General features: G+C 40.7%; 1 protein-coding gene across 1 annotated transcript in view; it reads right to left on the bottom strand.

Moving 5' to 3' along the window:
- The window catches only part of IFT140 (intraflagellar transport 140), a 168,298-nt gene that overhangs the window by 9,276 nt on the left and 141,992 nt on the right, over positions 1-17,030 (bottom strand). Inside the window, exons 20-28 of the mRNA XM_089682718.1 lie at positions 12,170-12,360; positions 11,506-11,601; positions 10,867-10,999; positions 8,714-8,857; positions 8,504-8,632; positions 6,110-6,292; positions 5,317-5,523; positions 3,311-3,523; positions 2,236-2,402 (exon numbers count right to left, since the gene is read on the bottom strand). Coding sequence (XP_089538844.1) covers positions 2,236-2,402; positions 3,311-3,523; positions 5,317-5,523; positions 6,110-6,292; positions 8,504-8,632; positions 8,714-8,857; positions 10,867-10,999; positions 11,506-11,601; positions 12,170-12,360 — 1,463 coding nt within the window. The remainder of the gene's footprint in view (positions 1-2,235; positions 2,403-3,310; positions 3,524-5,316; positions 5,524-6,109; positions 6,293-8,503; positions 8,633-8,713; positions 8,858-10,866; positions 11,000-11,505; positions 11,602-12,169; positions 12,361-17,030) is intronic.

Below are 17,030 nucleotides of genomic sequence, written 5' to 3'. Positions count from 1 at the left end.
ACCAATGATGTGGCACTACTCCTCCCACTGCAAAATTACAGTTATTAAGTAGCAACGAAAATAATTTTATGGTTGGGGGTCACCACAACATGAGGAACTGTATTAAAGGATCGCGGCATTAGGAAGGTTGACAACCACTGACCTAGTAGATGTGCTTTCCGTCTGAGTTCTTAGGTACGTGAATGGGGCAGATGCAGGAAACACAATGAGACTATTTTTGTGAAAGTAAAGGGTGATTCATCCAAAACTGTTATTAAGTTGGACCTCATCAGTCGGATCACTTAACTGGTGGAGCATGGCTCGTAAAATCAGTACTTGGCACTTCCTTAGTTTGACCAAACCAATTTTCCTGACAGGTTCACTTTGAAGGAAATCTATGAGGTCAGTTTTATGGGAGCTGCCATTGCTGGATTGTTTATAAAGGTACAAGGCTGTCATCCTGATCCTAGCCTTATCACCTAGAACAAAAATGTAGCCAGGGAGATCTAAAAACATTATAAATGATTTTATTATGTCAGTGGCTCACTGGGTAGTAACAACAAATTTAAGGTGACAGCTCTGGAGCATGCATCCACACTCAATAGCTCATTCTTAGATTTAAATGAATGCTTCATTTCTAACTGGACAGTTGAACCTGAAGTTTTAATCTGACAAATCCCACTTTAAAGCAGGCTGCATCATCTGCGCAGTCTTTTTAGCTAATCCTAATATTAAATTTTTATTTTAAAAACAAAGATTTTATATAAATTGTAACAAAAGGAGATACAAACAACAGTGTATTAACCTAACCAAAGAGTTCCCCTTAAGAGGCCCTGTTGTCAGACTTACCATGTGATGACATGTACATTTAATGTATTTTAGCAATGTTACTTAGCTGTAAAAGCCTCCCTTGTGTAGATATCCAAAAGCCCTGAGACTGAAGCTGGGTGCCTCCAGTTTGGATTTGATGCCAGCAACCCCAGCGGACTGTCATTCAATTGACACTCTATAATATTCCCCTTCGTTCCTCCCCTGGCAGCTACATAAAAGTATACGTATGGAGATGAGGGGAGGGGTGGAGAAGTTGGGCCAGCAAACAAAGTAAAGCTGGCCATACATGTTTCAGCTTTTTCATTCAGCCAGTGGGCTGAATGATAAAACTGGACATATTTTTCCCATCCACACATTTGAGGTGGATAGGAGAAACCTCTCCACTGCGCCATTGTATTCTGACAGTAGGCAGACTCCCTGCTGTCAGAATACACAGATCAGTGCTGCAGCTGCTGATTGAGTGGCTTTTATCTGAAAGGGAAGTTGAACAGAAGTTAATTGGTAGATCAACATCTGCTCAACTGCAGTGGGTACACATAGACTGAAATACCTGCTGAACCGGCTAAATTTCCACCAATCTATGGTCATCTTAAGATGGAACTTCACTCTCTCAATCAATATTGACTATCTTTAATCCTTATGCGGCCAGCTTTAGTAAATAGATAGGAAAGTATATATTATTTACTTGTTTTAATCTTTATTTTACAATTTCTTCAGTTACTTCCTGGTTTCCTGCCTAGGCAAATGATGTCATACATCCCAGGATTCTTCAGAGGGAAAGGGAGGATTCTCAGCTCAGCCAAAGCTTGAGCTAGGGGCAGATGGATTCCAGGAAGTAAATGCTATATGAATCATCTGGCTTTACTCAAGAGAGCCACTGCCAGAAATGCTAGGGGGTGTTTTTCAAAATAATTTCTCAGCAAAATAAAGCTTTGAATGGATGGGCGACTTTGCTTTGAATATTAACAATGAATGAAATCACATTTTTGATTTGTGGTGCTAAGATGCACTGCAGTTCCACTTTAACTAGATACTCTTAGATAAGATGATGCTTATGAGGGAGGGGGCTGTGGCAGATAATGGACTAGTCAAATCTGATGGCACATTCAGAGGCACATTGCAAGTTAATAAAAAAAAATTCAAAGGAAAAACACTGCACATATGTATTTAAAATACTTGATTTTCTGTGCTTTTAAGCTGCAGTTTTTTAAGTTAGTGACAGGGTCTCTTTAAAGTGGGGTATGTAAAAGCAACAAATTCATCTTGATCTCGAAGGTGTCCACCTTCAAAAATAACCTAATATGCATGTTAGCAGCCCCAACTCCGCATTCATTAAAACTAAATGTTTGTGTTATATTTTTGAGATATGAACAGTCTTGATGTTTTAAACTCTAAAATAGATCATGTTTGTTTATTTAGACTCACCTTCGAGCTTGAATAAACCTTTTTACCAGCGTCAGCTTGTTCTGCATTTCAGACAGTTTTCTTTCCTGCTCCTCTGGGCTCCTCATCTTGGCTTTTGTCAGGCATTTGTAGGCCTCTGTCAGAGCTCCCATGGCTTTCTCATAGTTCTGGTACTCATCAATCTCCACCTAAAAAGCATCATCCACTTGGTAAAATGAAGCAGTTTAGTTCATCTTTAAGGTGTAACTCCAGCAAGTTTCTTTTTTGCAAACTTACATTGGTCCAGCTTGGCTTGATATCAGTATCTATATCTGATATATAGAGGGCTGCCAGGGAAGCTGAAAATGACTATAGTGATAGCAGCAATCTTCCGGGTGCATCTCCAGCAGCTTCCCCTCTGCACACTGAATACAGAGGGATGCTCAATCGGCACCACTGTCCCTCAGTGAATGTATTTTTTCAATGAATACAAGGTGCTCTCTGACTGAATGAGGTAGAGAATGTGACACCATACTCCCGTTCTCTTCAGCTCATCTAATCAGTAACTTCCTGTAAAGAGGAAAGGATCGCTGATACTCCCGACCAGTCCAGGTGAATAAACACTAAGGAGTGGCCTCAGGATACATGTCTCCACCAAATCCCTGGGGGCTTAGACTAAGCCTCAGTGGGTGGGGTGAAATGCATCAGGGTGTGTGGTTTGGTGGAGACATGTAGGCTGAGGCCACTCCTTACTGTTTATTCACCTGGGCTGTTTGGGAGTAGCAGTGATCCTTTCCTTTTAACATTTACTAGCCCTCTGGATTGGTATTGGGACAACCCTGCACCCCATGCTCTGGAACACAGGGATATGCTTTCACCTCTACTTTGAATGACACCAAAAGCAATGTAGGAAGCAACTTCCTGTGTTCAGCGTGCAGAGGAAAACCTGCTGGATCAGCACCCAGAAATCACAGCTATCACTATATGTAGAGAGACCCCTTCTGGATATCAGATATGGAAACTTACATTGGCCCAAGCTGGACCAATGTAAGTTTGTGAAAAAGATAATTCCAGCAGTCCCACTTTAAACAAAGAATACATTCCTACATGCACTCACCTGAGCACAGGCATCATAGAAGCCAGCTAAAAGGTCAAGGGCCCTGCCCTTTGTGTAGAAGTTGATGATGTTATTGACAATGTAGGGGTCTTGGCGCCAGTCCAGGGACTGCAGATAATTGGCTGCCATGATATAGATTTCCTTTTGACGGGATACTCCAGCAAAGAAGACAATCTTCTCAGTGTCACCAGACTTAAGTAAGGACCTCATGGCCTGGAAAAGAAGACATATCTGAAGAGCCCTATTGATGCAAAAGAAGTTCTCCGGACTAGCCACCCTGAGCTGCTTAAGAACCTCTAGTCTTTCCATACCCTTAAAAAGAGCCTAATATTTTGAATGCTTAGTTAGAGATTATAATAACTGTATATAAAACATTAGGTGTCAAATGGCAGCTAAGTGGTACTGAGTTCTCCTATACTGTATGGCCAAAAGTACGAGGGCACACCTGGAAAATAATTTCAGGTGTTTTCTGTGACGGGTATTATTAATGCTACAGCATTCCTGCCATTCCCTGGGGGACAATGCAGCATATTTTTTTGCAGCAAAATCCCCAATATGTGTTGGCTTTTAAACAGATACTATGATTACACTGTTCAACAGGTAAAAAGTTTTGGGCATAAAATTAGCTAATCTTACATAATTTTGGGGTGCTGAAAACGAAAATGAAAATAGTTTCCATGATATATTCACCCATCTAATGACGTAAGCCATTCAAAATTATGATGCAACTTCAGCTGCATATTGCGCAATTGATACTGGTGACCAATAGAAAATTGCATGTATACTGAGATGATGCAATATTAGCCTTTAATTGCATCACTTCACTGCATAAAAGCTGCAGTATCTGTAGCTGATTGTAGTTCGACAGCGTCTTTACATTTCGTTTTATGCTTATATAGGCTACTCAGTAATGCCTCGAACTTGTGTGAATAAAGCAGATAATTTCTGCTATATCTGCGGTGAAATAACTTTTATCTCACAAAAAAGGAGGATAACAGGAATGATTAAGAAAGCCTACAACTTGTATTTTGGCTGCAAGATAGGAGACCAGGACAAGAGCTGGGCACCACATATATGCTGCAATTCTTGTGGGACGGCACTGGAGCAATGGTTGAATGGAAAAAAGGCATCTATGCCTTTCGCTGTACCAATGATTTGGAGAGAGCCAACAGATCATGTTAGTAATTGTTACTTTTGTATGGTGCCTCCAATTGTAAAAGGGCTAAATAAGAAGAAAAAGTTAACTGTGCACTATCCAAATATTCCATCGGCAATACGTCCAGTTCCTCATGGAGAGGGGCTACCAATTCCTAAAGCACCAGAATCCTTCGTGGTTGAGTCAAGTGAGGAAGAACCTGAAGCGTGTAGTCACGTGCAGTTGTAAGAGATAGCCCTTTCCTCGAATACAAGAGAAAAGCCAAGAGAAGCAAAACCGACACAAACTGAAGACAAAACTAGTGAGAATCCTAAGTATTAAAACTTAGCTTATGGCTATAATTTTTCTTGGTAATCCTATGCAATATATTATGCCATTTAGGCTTTGTTATGTAGTCAATATCACTTGCTTTATATTTGTGGAAAGACATCTATCTATATAATTATTGTGCATTATGTAGTCATTACGCCTATAGTAGAAAACTTTCCGTTTACAGAAAAACTAGAGCCAATTGAGAAATTTCATTGTTATATTTGAACTCAGAATGTGAAATTCATTAAGAAATGGATCCTTTTGTTTCCAAAACTGGCAAAAAATAAAAATTTGTTGAACAGTGTTATTAAACTAAATGTGGACTTCCAACACATCTTTGGAGCTGTTTTTCCTGTATTTCTTACATACTGATCCATAGCCTTAACCATAGGCGCTGTGTACAAGAAAGCTGCCCCTTGAAAGTCTCTGTACTAGAACATGTAAATCATTGGGACATCTAGCAACCCTAGGTAACTTAGCTTTCCAAAAACTACTCCACAAATGTTAAAATAGACTTCCTTTAGAAGGACTGTACTACCTTCAGCTTGTTTCCAGCCTGCGTGTATTTCTTGGTGGCAAGATGATAGTTCCCTTGCCTCATGCAGCAGTCTGCAATACGTTCCAGCAGCTCTCGTCTCGCTTCCTCGCTAAGCTCCTTGGAGTTTTTAGACACTGTCATCTTTTCAGCCATGTCTTCCGTGATGATGAGGTTCTGCTCTAGGCAGAGCTGAAGAGCATCATAGTACTGCAGGACAATTACACACCAGTGAATGAAAAGGTTAAAACACTGAAAAAGTTGAGTTGAAGTAGATCTAAACCCGTACACTAAAATCTCATATTCACTTTAACAGCTTAATGTCATTTTAAATGTTGTCTTTAGTTTTTAATTCATTAAAATAATTCCTGGTGGTCATGCTATGTAGGTCCTTGTTTAGTTACTTCCTGTTATAGGATGACAACTGTTTCCTAATTGGGCTACTACATTGTCATTGTCACTCCATCACATTTGTCGATGGTTGAGACCAACTGTGCTGATGCAATTTGCACAGGAATGGTATGCCATTGTCCCTATAAGGAAACCAGTCCAGATCAATGATATGCACCTATCGCTGGACTGCATGCAAGTAGACAGGAAGTGGCTGAAAGAAGCCAGAGGATATCAGCAGAAGTGAGATGCAAAATGGGATAAAAATGGTTAAAAAAATTGTTAAAAAAAAAAATAAATTCACGAAACAAAACATGTTTACTGTTTGAAATAGGTTTATGTTTTAGCAAACTAAATTTCATCTAGTAGAGGTTAGATCTAACCTAACACACATAAGTTGATTTACCTTTTTAGCTGCTAAAAGCAACTCCACAGCCTTTTCAAACTGGTTGTGCTGGATGAAAAAGTCTGAACAACGGGCAAGTAAGGCTGGGTCGGACTTCTCATCCAGGTCCTCCGCTATTAACTGAAGAGCGCCAAACTGCTCAGTGGCAAATGCCAATTCCAGTGCTTTAGAGAGGTGACCTGACTGAGATAAAAAAAAGACAAAAAACACCATATTTACATTTTTACTAAAAATATCAAGGTCAAAAATATATAAACACAAGAGTAATATCTGTACTACATTTACAGATGCTGAACAAATTTTTGTATGGGCTTCCCAAAGCTAAATCTCACCCTCCCGCTAGATGAGAGGTTCACACATTTTAATTTTGGATAGAGTAAGGAAAGATTAGAATCCCAGTCATGTTTTCATTGCTACCTGTGTCTACATTGGGGATTCACTTTTCATTCACCATTGTCACTAGGACAAAAAGTGATAGGAAATAAATATTTTTACAGTTGTCACAAGAACAGGAAGTGAAGGAAAATCTTTGGGACATCTGTACTAGTGACAACTGACTAAGGCAGGCCATAGATTAATTGATTTTCTTTCCTTCCACCATGGGTGCAAAGAAAATCGCTCGATTCCCCCATCAACACAGTCAGTGTTGATGTGGGAATTCTTCCTACAGTGCTATTGTATTCTGCTGGTGGGGAGCATGGGGAGACTTCCCAATCAGCAGAATACAATAATTACTATGGGCGCTGGCAATAATCTCATGCAGAAACATTCAGCAGGATGGTTGGATCCAAGTTGATCGATGGATTGACATTGGTACAATTAGACTGTCCATACATAGATTGAAATTCGACTGGTCCCTGCTGCACCAGCCGACTTTCGATTCATGTATGGGCCAGCTTAAGAGGGGATTTCCACTCATGTGATTTCCTCTCGCTTTTTCTTTTGTCTTCAGAATAGGATGTAAAAGGAAACCGCCCCAACAGGATGCACACAGCATAAAAAAAACTGAAAGTGGTATAACCATCCCCTACTGAGTAGGGCCTACTCTATCCAAAACTTAAAAGTTTAGGTTTTAGATACACTTTAAAAGTTTTTTTTAAGAACTAGAGCTAATATACCACAGAGTAGGGTTTTATAGTTGCTATGTTGTCACCCTGTCACATGTGCCCTTGGTTAAGACCAACTGTGCTGACACACAGGTCAATGGCAAAAACCAGGAACATTCCCAAGGACAAATCTTCAAAAGCTGAAATTGGATCTAAAAAAAGCCAGGGAGCATTGGTGAAAGGATATGCTGACGAGGTACCGATTTAGCAAATATTTAAAAAAAATGGTTAATTACATGATATGCAGAAGAATTAGCAAAACTTTCCTTTAGACCAGTGGTTCTCAACCTGTGGGTCGTGACCCTTTTGGGGGTTGAACGACCCATTCACACTTAGGGTCCCCTAAGACCATCAGAAAATACATATTTCCGATGTGTAAAGAGCAGCTACTGTGTAGAAAGCAGCTGCTGTGTTGAAAGCAGCTACTCTGTTAAAAGCAGCTACTGTGTTGAAAGAAGCTGTATTGGAGGTAAAACGAAACTCATGAATTATAATTACTGGGTAAATAATTTTATGGTTGGGGGTCACCACAACATGAGGAACTGTATTAAAGGGTCACGGCATTAGGAAGGTTGAGAACCACTGCTTTAGACAGTAACTTGCCTTCCCATTTGGCTTATGTCTGCTCCCACTTTTAATCTATGGATTTGTATTCAGTCTCCATCTCTGTCTGCACAAATCTCTTCAGTCTTTATGAAACCTTCCAACATTTCAGAAAATTAAATATTTCTGGCTGATCACCTGATCCTCACAATTTATTCTATGGTGGCTGTTCTTAAACTCTACTGCTGCACATACACTGTATTAGGCTTGGTAGACATAGCATTTATTAAGACTGGTGGTTTGCACATCTAGAATTGCGGTGGTTCCTTCAGGATAATGGTGGGCTGGGCTCAACAGTATAAGGAGACATGTTTTAGTATTCACCAGACAAACTGTACACAAGACGAGCTCCTTCCAAGAGATAAAGTCCTGTTTTCCAAATTATATCTGTATACTCTTATGTACTAATGTAATAGATGGACATTTACCTGTGTGAAAGGCTTTGCTCGAGTATACTAGAGATATCTCTTATATATGTCAGTACTGTATCCTAGGCTACCTCTATTTATGGAGACAATCTGTATTATTTTTCTGTTTTTATCCCTTAACTTGCCTTTTTTACCGTTTCTTATTTTTTGTTTTTTTATGTTTGTATTTCAGCCTGCTGGTATATTTAAATTTAAACTTTTTCAAAAAAGAATATCGGATTTAAAAAAAAAAACTCTACTGCTGATCTGCAATTTACCTTGTGATAAAGCATGACAGCTCTATCCATCTGCTCCCCCTGCTCCTCGTAATAACGTGCAGCATCCATCATATCCTCTGGAGTGCTCAGCAAAGCGAGGTTCATGAGTTGATCATCAAGATTGTTCTCCTGTAGTGAAGAGAAAATCTACATCACAATCATCTTCAGTAAACTAGATATTTAAGTAATGCAGCCTTTGCACAAGTCTACCTTGCAGAGTCGGATGGCATTGTTGTAAGCTTGCGCCCTGGTGTAAAAGTGCACGGCTTGTTTCAGATCCCCTTGGCTTTCATACTGACGTGCCAGGTGGTAGGAAGCTGCCAAGTTACCCGTCTCATTGGCTATCTCTGCCGCCTGGAGGAAAAGATAATTAGCACATCTGTCCAACAATGGGCAAAGCTATTCGCACTGAAAGACTGACTGTGAAAGTAGTGGAAGGTTTATTGTCTGACAAAAAGCCTACTCTGCCTATTGGATTACCAATGGGCAGAGTAGGCACCAGCCTATGGACCCCATGCAGTTTAAGGGCCCCATGACAATGGTTCAAAATAATATAGATGTGATCTTGAAAGAAAATTACAAGCAGATTTCTTAAAAAATGTATAAAAGATAGAAAATAGGAATTAACTCAAAAAAGCAAAAACTTCACATTAAAGACTGTATAGAGAAAATACTGCATTAATGTAATGTACCCAATAACAAAACTTAAAGCAGCAATAAAGTCTTTATACTAAAAAAATGGGCCCCCTGCAGGTTTAAGTCATAATTTACTAGTATGCACTACATGCTAGTACATTATGACAGATTTACCTACAGATGAAGCCCTCCAGCGGTGCAATGTCATGGCTCTGCCTGGTCCATGGCAGCTTCCATCTACACCCGGTCTTCCTTCCAGGTTTCATATCTTTGGCCACTTGAAAGACCAGGCCGAAGTGATGTCACTCCACACATGCGCAATGAGTCACATCACCACAGTATGCACAGCAGGCTATAAATGTGGTCTGAGCTGCGCATGTGCAGCTCAGATCACAATAACCGCTGACAGGCAAGGGGGACATTTATGACAGAAGAGACCTCTAGGGTCTCTTCTGTTATAAACAGTCTGCCTGTCAGAGTTTTAGTTCAATGTTATCCCACTAGAGCATGCACATGAGAAACCTCCAGAAGTCTGTGGGGGGGGGGGGCAAAAGGTTTCAACTGCCTAGGGGCCTCCACAGAGTTTAATACGGCACAGCTAGTGGCAAGGTTCCCAAATATAATTAAAGCTCTTCTTGATTTCCAGCTCTGTGTTCTCGTTATATTCTGCATTAGAATTTTGTTTTTTCCTTTGTGCCCTCTTTTCCTTCAGTCATCTGCTGTTTTTTTCTAGTAAGTCTACTTGTGATTATCTGTACCCCAAGTTACTGAATAGCTGAACAGGACCATTTTTTGAAGTGGGCCCCTTTAAGAATTGCTGCCCTGCGGCCTTTAGCTGCACTTCTGTGTATATATGGTAATATAAAGAAGAACGTCTTAGGTTGGTAGCGATCAGCAGTGGCTGAATAGTAAAAAAAATGTTGTCTCTGCACTTCAGTAGATCTGTTTATATAAACTGCACACAGAGTTATTAATTTTGACAGCTCAGAGAGCAAAGATTATAACCAAAGTATAATAATCAGTATTGTACTGTGCCCTTTTTAAAGCATAACTAAACTCAAAAGCAAAAAATAAAATATAATCACAACTCACCTTTCCTTAGATGTAATTGGTTTTCTTTTTCAGGTTAAAAAAAACAAACGTTTTTCAGCAAGTACATAAAAGGTACGTGTTGATCTTGATAGAAATGTAGTGTCCCTGTCACTTTCTGTGAACTGAATATATAGCGTACACATCTTTGTTGTGCAAATTACTGTTCCCATCAGACTCACATACAGTATATATGCAATGGGGTTTATTTACTAAAGCTGGTTAACTCAGAATCTGGTGCAACTGTGCATGGTAGCCAATCAGCTTCTAACCTCAGCTTGTTCAATTAAGCTTTAGTAATAAAACCTGGAAGCTGATTGTTTTAATGCAGACATGCACAAGATTCTAAGTGAACCAACTTAAGTAAATAAGTCCCAAAGTAAAGTAGAAGAACAAAGGCAGATATGTTTGAAGTCCAACCAGGGTGGCTACAATGACTGCCCCATAGATGGAGTGGAAAAATAAATGTAGCCACCCAGGGACAGTAAGTTACTCACAGGATTAGCAGGTGAAAATCTTGAAAAATGAAAACTAAGGCAGCCACTAGATCTAAGCACTGCCCAGCTGCATCATATTGTGCTTTTGTGTTTATTTGAACAAGGCTAATAGTGGTTTCACTGTACATCCTGGCTTCTTACCTTCTGAATGTTCCTCAGGAAGCAGTGCACTCGCACCAGAGACAGGTAGTCCTGAGCCATCTCATAGTACTTGAGGGCACTATCCAGGTCAGACTGGCTTTCCAAGTACTGAGCCCACCACTTCCAAAGACTTCTGCACAATGTCAAACAGAACGAAAGAGTTATTGGGTCAGGTATAGCATCAATCAATTGCCTTCTTTTTCTACAACTTTGACCATTGATACTCATCCAGTACGGTGCTTGAGTAGTTTAGTAAAAGACACAAGACAGAGTTGACACCACTCCGTTCATAAAAATCTGAGTGTTGTCAGCCCAAGACAAGAATTCAGAAGCGGAGTGCATACCTGGTAAATACTATTATTTTTCTATATTTACAGGGTCTCCAGAAGAATAAAACATGGGGAAATGTGCATGTATTGCAGTGAATTACTACATACAATTCAATAAAACTTTACAAAGGTAATAAAAGTGATAAAATGATATCTTCTTCTGCAGAAGATACAAAGATGGAGCTAGGGAAAGGGGAGGGGACCACCTCACGTTACATATGGTTGGACAGACCCTGGAGCCATTAGTATCATCAAGAAACCCACTTCAGCAAATCAACTCCATAAATTATAGAATGGCTGCTAATCTTACTTTTCTTTCTTATTATTGATGTAGCTCTCCAAGGCCTGAGGATCATCCAGAAGCATTCTTGGAACCTCAAAGCGGTGTGTATCTGACTTCTCATAGCTGTAAAAAAGAAATACAAATATTCAAATGAGATTTTAATGACTTGCTATATTCTTCTTTTTGGATTAGAAAAAAACAAGGATTTGTGAATACTTTCTATAAGGTGACCATAACAGTGAGGACAATTCCCACCCCTTTACATGATACAGACAGACACAAGCATTTTCAAACATAGCAGAATCTGAAGAGAGCATTCTGTTGTACAGAAGACCTCAGACTGGGGAGGGAGAAGCAGTACAAGCAGCCAATCAGTACAACAAGCATGCTGATAAGAAAAGAGAGCAGAGTCACAGAGATGAACTGTGCCACTGCTCCTTTTCTGTCCTAGTAATAGGCTGAGGGTGGGGAGGAGACCTGTAACTGTGCTGAACTTCAGCGGAGAAAAATCAGGTCTCCTGCTCTGCCAAACAGGGCTGTGCTGTGCAGCAGAGCTGTGTAAATCTCCAAAATGAATGGACAAAAATTTAACTTCTTTGGCAGGAAAACCAGCTCACAAATATGCATTTAGTTGTTTGTCTGGAGTTCTGCTTTAATGGCACAAATAACCAGTCTCAATGAGAACACTTACTAGTTGAGGGAATCATTGCGGTCCCCCGTGGCTTCCATGTGCTTGGCGTACTGGTAGTAGGTGGTGCGCAGGTGTACTCGGTCGTGGTTCTCTGCAATGTCGATGGCTTTTTGCCACTGTCCCCACGCCTGGTACAGTTTATTCAGAAGATCATAACGCTTACAAGTTTTATAAAGCTGTTCCGCATCTTCCTGCCAAGCAAGAGGACATACATCATATGATTCAACAAGTTTACAGACGGTACTGTGCAGTAATCTGGGCCTGAAGTATAAGTGCCTTATATTGCTAACCCTTGGGCTCCTCATTACAATTATACTATACAGGTGAAACTCGAAAAATTTGAATATCGTGCAAAAGTTCATTTATTTCAGTAATGCAACTTAAAAGGTGAAACTAATATATGAGATAGACTCGTTACATGCAAAGCAAGATAGTTCAAGCTGTTATTTGTCATAATTGTGATGATTATGGCTTACAGCTCATGAAAACCCCAAATCCACAATCTCAGAAAAATAGAATATTACATGCAATCAATAAAACAAGGATTGTACATAGAACAATATCGGACCTCTGAAAAGTATAAGCATGCATATGTACTCGATACTTGGTTTGGGCCCCTTTGGCAGCAATTACTGCCTCAATGCGGTGTGGCATGGAAGCTATCAGCCTGTGGCACTGCTGAGGTGTTATGGAAGACCAGGATGCTTCAATAGCCGCCTTCAGCTCTTCTGCATTGTTCGGTCTCATGTCTCTCATCTTTCTCTTGGCAATGCCCCATAGATTCAGGTCGAGTTTGCTGGCCAATCAAGCACAGTAATCCCACGGTCATCGAACCAGGTTTTGGTGCTTTTGGCAGTGTGGGCAGATGCCAAGTCCTGCTGGAAAATTAAATCAGCATCCCCATAAAACTGGTCTGTGGAAGGAAGCATGAAGTGCTACAAAATCTCCTGGTAGACGGCTGCGTTGACCCTGGACTTAATGAAGCACAGTGGACCAACACCAGCAGATGACATGGCTCCCCAAATCAACACAGACTGTGGAAACTTCACGATGGACTTCAAGCATCTTGCAGTGTGTGCCTCTCCATTCTTCCTCCATACTCTGGGTCCTTGGTTTCCAAATGAGATTCAAAAGTTGCTTTCATCAGAAAAGAGGACTTTGGACCACTGAGCAACAGACCAGGTCTGTTTTTCTTTAGCCCAGGTAAGACGCTTCTGACGTTGTTTGTTGTTCAGGAGCAGCTTGACAAGAGGAATACGACATTTGAAGCCCATGTCCAGGGTCTGTCTGTGTGTGGTGGCTCTTGATGCACTGACTGCAGCCTCAGTCCACTCCTTGTGAAAGTCCCCAACACTTTTGAATGGCCTTTTCCTGACAATCCTCCCCAGGCTGCGGTCATCCCTGCTGCTTGTGCACCTTTTTTCTTCCTTTGGGAACATCCAACTTCTTTTGCAATAACCTTTTGAGGCTTTCCCTCCTAATGGAGGGTGTCAATAATGGTTTTCTGCACAACTGTCAGGTCAGCAGTTTTTCCCATGATTGTGATTCCTACTGAACCAGACTGAGAGACCATTTAAAAGCGCAGGAACCCTTTGCAGGTGTTATGGCTTAATTAGCTGATTAGAGTGGGACACTTTGAGCCTAGAATATTGCACCTTTTCACAATATTCTAATTTTCTGAGATTGTGGATTTGGGGTTTTCATGAGCTGTAAGCCATAATCATCACAGTTATGACAAATCACGACTTTAACTATCTTGCTTTGCATGTAATGAGTCTATCTCATATATTAGTTTCATCTTTTAAGTTGCATTACTGAAATAAATTAACTTTTGCATGATATTCAAATTTTTTGAGTTTCACCTGTATGTATTACATCCTAGAGCTGCAATACTCTCCTCTACGGTCTGGTGTCGACATCCAGCAGTTACTGGAGATGGTTCTATTTATCCCTATGACTGATGCCAAGCAATACATGGGGACAGAGTAGTTAAGAATGACAGTGTTATTTATGTTTCATCATAAATAACTTTGGTGATTAAAAGGGCGAGGGGGAGTAACATGGGGGACGTTATTGCACTTATTCTTAAAACAGACATTAGGAAAACCTGCTATACTAAGCAATAAAAGCTAAATTGACAGATCAGCAACCTTCTAGCCCATTATGAATCCTGCAGCTCTAATACATCTTTGCTGATGCTCCTCAAGCTCTGCTCCATTTTAAAAAACCTTTAATCTTTTTTATTTTCAGATACAATCCCAAAGCGGACCTGGTTATAACATCTATTTCATGCCTCTAGAACTTGGTTTTCAATTTGCTTGTGGGCATTTTCTGCACGTCAATAAGTAATTTAAACCCATCTTTTCAGTAAAACGTTTTTCTTGATCAGACACATCTCTCCCATTTTATGAGATGTTTTTAGATTTCGTCCATGAATATGCTGTTATCTACAACACAATTGCTACTTTTGAGTCTATAACTTTTTATTTTAGATTATAATCTCTTTTTAGGGCAGGACACTTCATTATGGTGTTTAGTATTTGTGCATGTTTTGTCCATGTGGAAGCACACTTGCGTCACTGGGGTCCTGCCAAGACACTATCTGTTTGGGGTTTACCATGTTAACCCTGTGCTTGTGTGAGTATCCTCTGGATACTGTGGTTTCTTTCCACACTCCAAAGACTGCTGGTGAGTTAAATGGCTCCTGTTTAAATTGGCTCTAATTGGCCCTAGTTCTGGCATCTTCCCCAACTTTCTAAAACATGCACTAGTCAACCCCATACTTAAAAAGCCCTCATTGGACCCAACCAATCTTAACAACCTACTCTCCATCTCCTTGCTCTTCTTTTCCTCCAAACTCCTTGAATATCTGGTCTATAACCAACTGAGCGACAATCTCACTGAAAACAACCTTCTTGATCCCCTTCAGTCTGGATTTCAGCCTCAACACTCCACAGAAAATGCTCTCCTAAAACTCAAAAATGATCTACTAATGGCTAAAACCAATAGACACTACTCCTGAACCTTTCTGCTGCTTTTGACACAATGGACCACCCCTTCCAACTCAAAAAAACTCCACTCCTTTGGTCTCTGTGACTGTTCTCTTCACTGGTTCTCATCCTACCTATCCCACTGCACCTTCAGTGTCACTTACAATTTTGCTTCCTCCTCTCCTCTTCCTTTTTTTTCATTGGGGTCCCCCAAGGTTCTGTTCTTGGACCTCTCCTATTCTTGATCAACACCTCCTCCCTGGGTCAGCTGATAGCCTCCCATGGCTTCCAATACCATTTCTACACTGATGACACCCAAATCTATCTCTTTACCCCTCTTCACTAATTTACTAACAGACATATCAGTCTGGATGTCCCACCACTTCCTCAAACTCTATTCAAAACCGAGCTCATATTTCCTCCCCTACATGACTCTTCCCCTGACTTCTCTGTCAAGAAAAATGGCACAACCATCAACCCGCTCCCCATACTAAGGTACTAGGTGTTATCCTGGGCTCTGAACTCTCCTTTCGGCCCCACATCCAATCACTGTCCAAAGCTTGACTGTGGTATAGGTGCACAGGCTGAGGTACCTATGCAACATTTCCTTTCAAACCAATGACACCTCAAAGCTTCTAATTCACTCCCTGGTCATCTCTCGTCTCAACCACTGAAACGCCCTCCTCATTGGCTTACCTTTACATAGGTAATTCCCCCCCATCATGAATGCTGCTGCCATTCTCATCCATCTTACCAATTGTTCAATGTCTGTTACTCCTCACTACCAATCCCTCCACTTGCTTTCGCTCAGCCAACAAAATAAATTCAAAATACTAACAATAACTTGCAAAGCCATCCACAGCTTGGCCCCCAGCTACATCACTAACCTAGTCTCAAAATACCAACCAAATCATTCTCTTTGTTCCTCCCAAGACCTCCTGCTACCTAGCTTCTTTGTCACCTCCTCCCATGCTTCATGCTTGCCTCCAGGACGTTTTGCGAGCCTTTCCCATCCTATGGAACTCCTTATCCCAATCTGTCCAATTCTCCCACTTTATGTGATGTGTTTTAATTTCGCCCATGACTGTGCTTTTATCTACAACACAATTGCTACTTTTATGTCCAAAACTTTTTATTTTAGATTATAATCTCTTTTTAGGGCAGGACTCTCTTGTATGGTGTTTGTGCATGTCTTGTCCATGTGGAAGCACACTTGCACTGCACTGGGGACTCAGCCAAACAGACACTATCTGTTTGGGGCTTACCATGTTATCCCTGTGCTTGCATGAGTATCTTAACTTACAAAGGCATCCACAACTTGGCCCCCAGCTACATCACTAACCTAGTTCCAAAATATCAACCAATTTGTTCTCTTTGATCCTCCCAAGACCCCCTGCTACCTAGCTCCCTTGTCACCTCCTCCCATGCTCGCCTCCAGGACTTTTCGCGAGCCTCTTCCATCCATGGAACTCCCTGCCCCAATCTGTCCAACTATCTCCTACTCTGTCCACTTTTAAACGATCCCTGAAAACCCTACTGTTCAGAGAGACCTATCCAGCCTCCACCTAACAACTATACTTTTACATTCTCCATCAGCTCACCCCCCACAGTTATTACCTTTTGTATTTATTGACCCTCCCTCCTAGATTGTAAGCTATAATAAGTAGGGCTTTCTGATTCCTACTGTATTCAGTTGTATTGTAACTGTATTGTCTGTTCTCATGTTGTAAAGCGCTGAGCAAAGCTTTGGCGCTATATAAATCCTGAAAATATGTATGTATGCATATCAAATAGGAACCTTAGACTGTAAGCACCCTGTGGGCACGAATGAATGTGAATGTACAGTATGTAAAGTGCTGTGTAAATTGTTA

This window comes from Staurois parvus, unplaced genomic scaffold (assembly GCF_062004578.1).
Source record: "Staurois parvus isolate SC_StPar_1 unplaced genomic scaffold, SC_StPar_1.0 ptg000018l, whole genome shotgun sequence".
In the NCBI taxonomy this organism is placed as follows: domain Eukaryota; kingdom Metazoa; phylum Chordata; class Amphibia; order Anura; family Ranidae; genus Staurois; species Staurois parvus.
The sequence above is the reverse complement of the archived record's forward strand: the minus strand, read 5'-3'. Positions and strand labels throughout refer to the sequence as shown.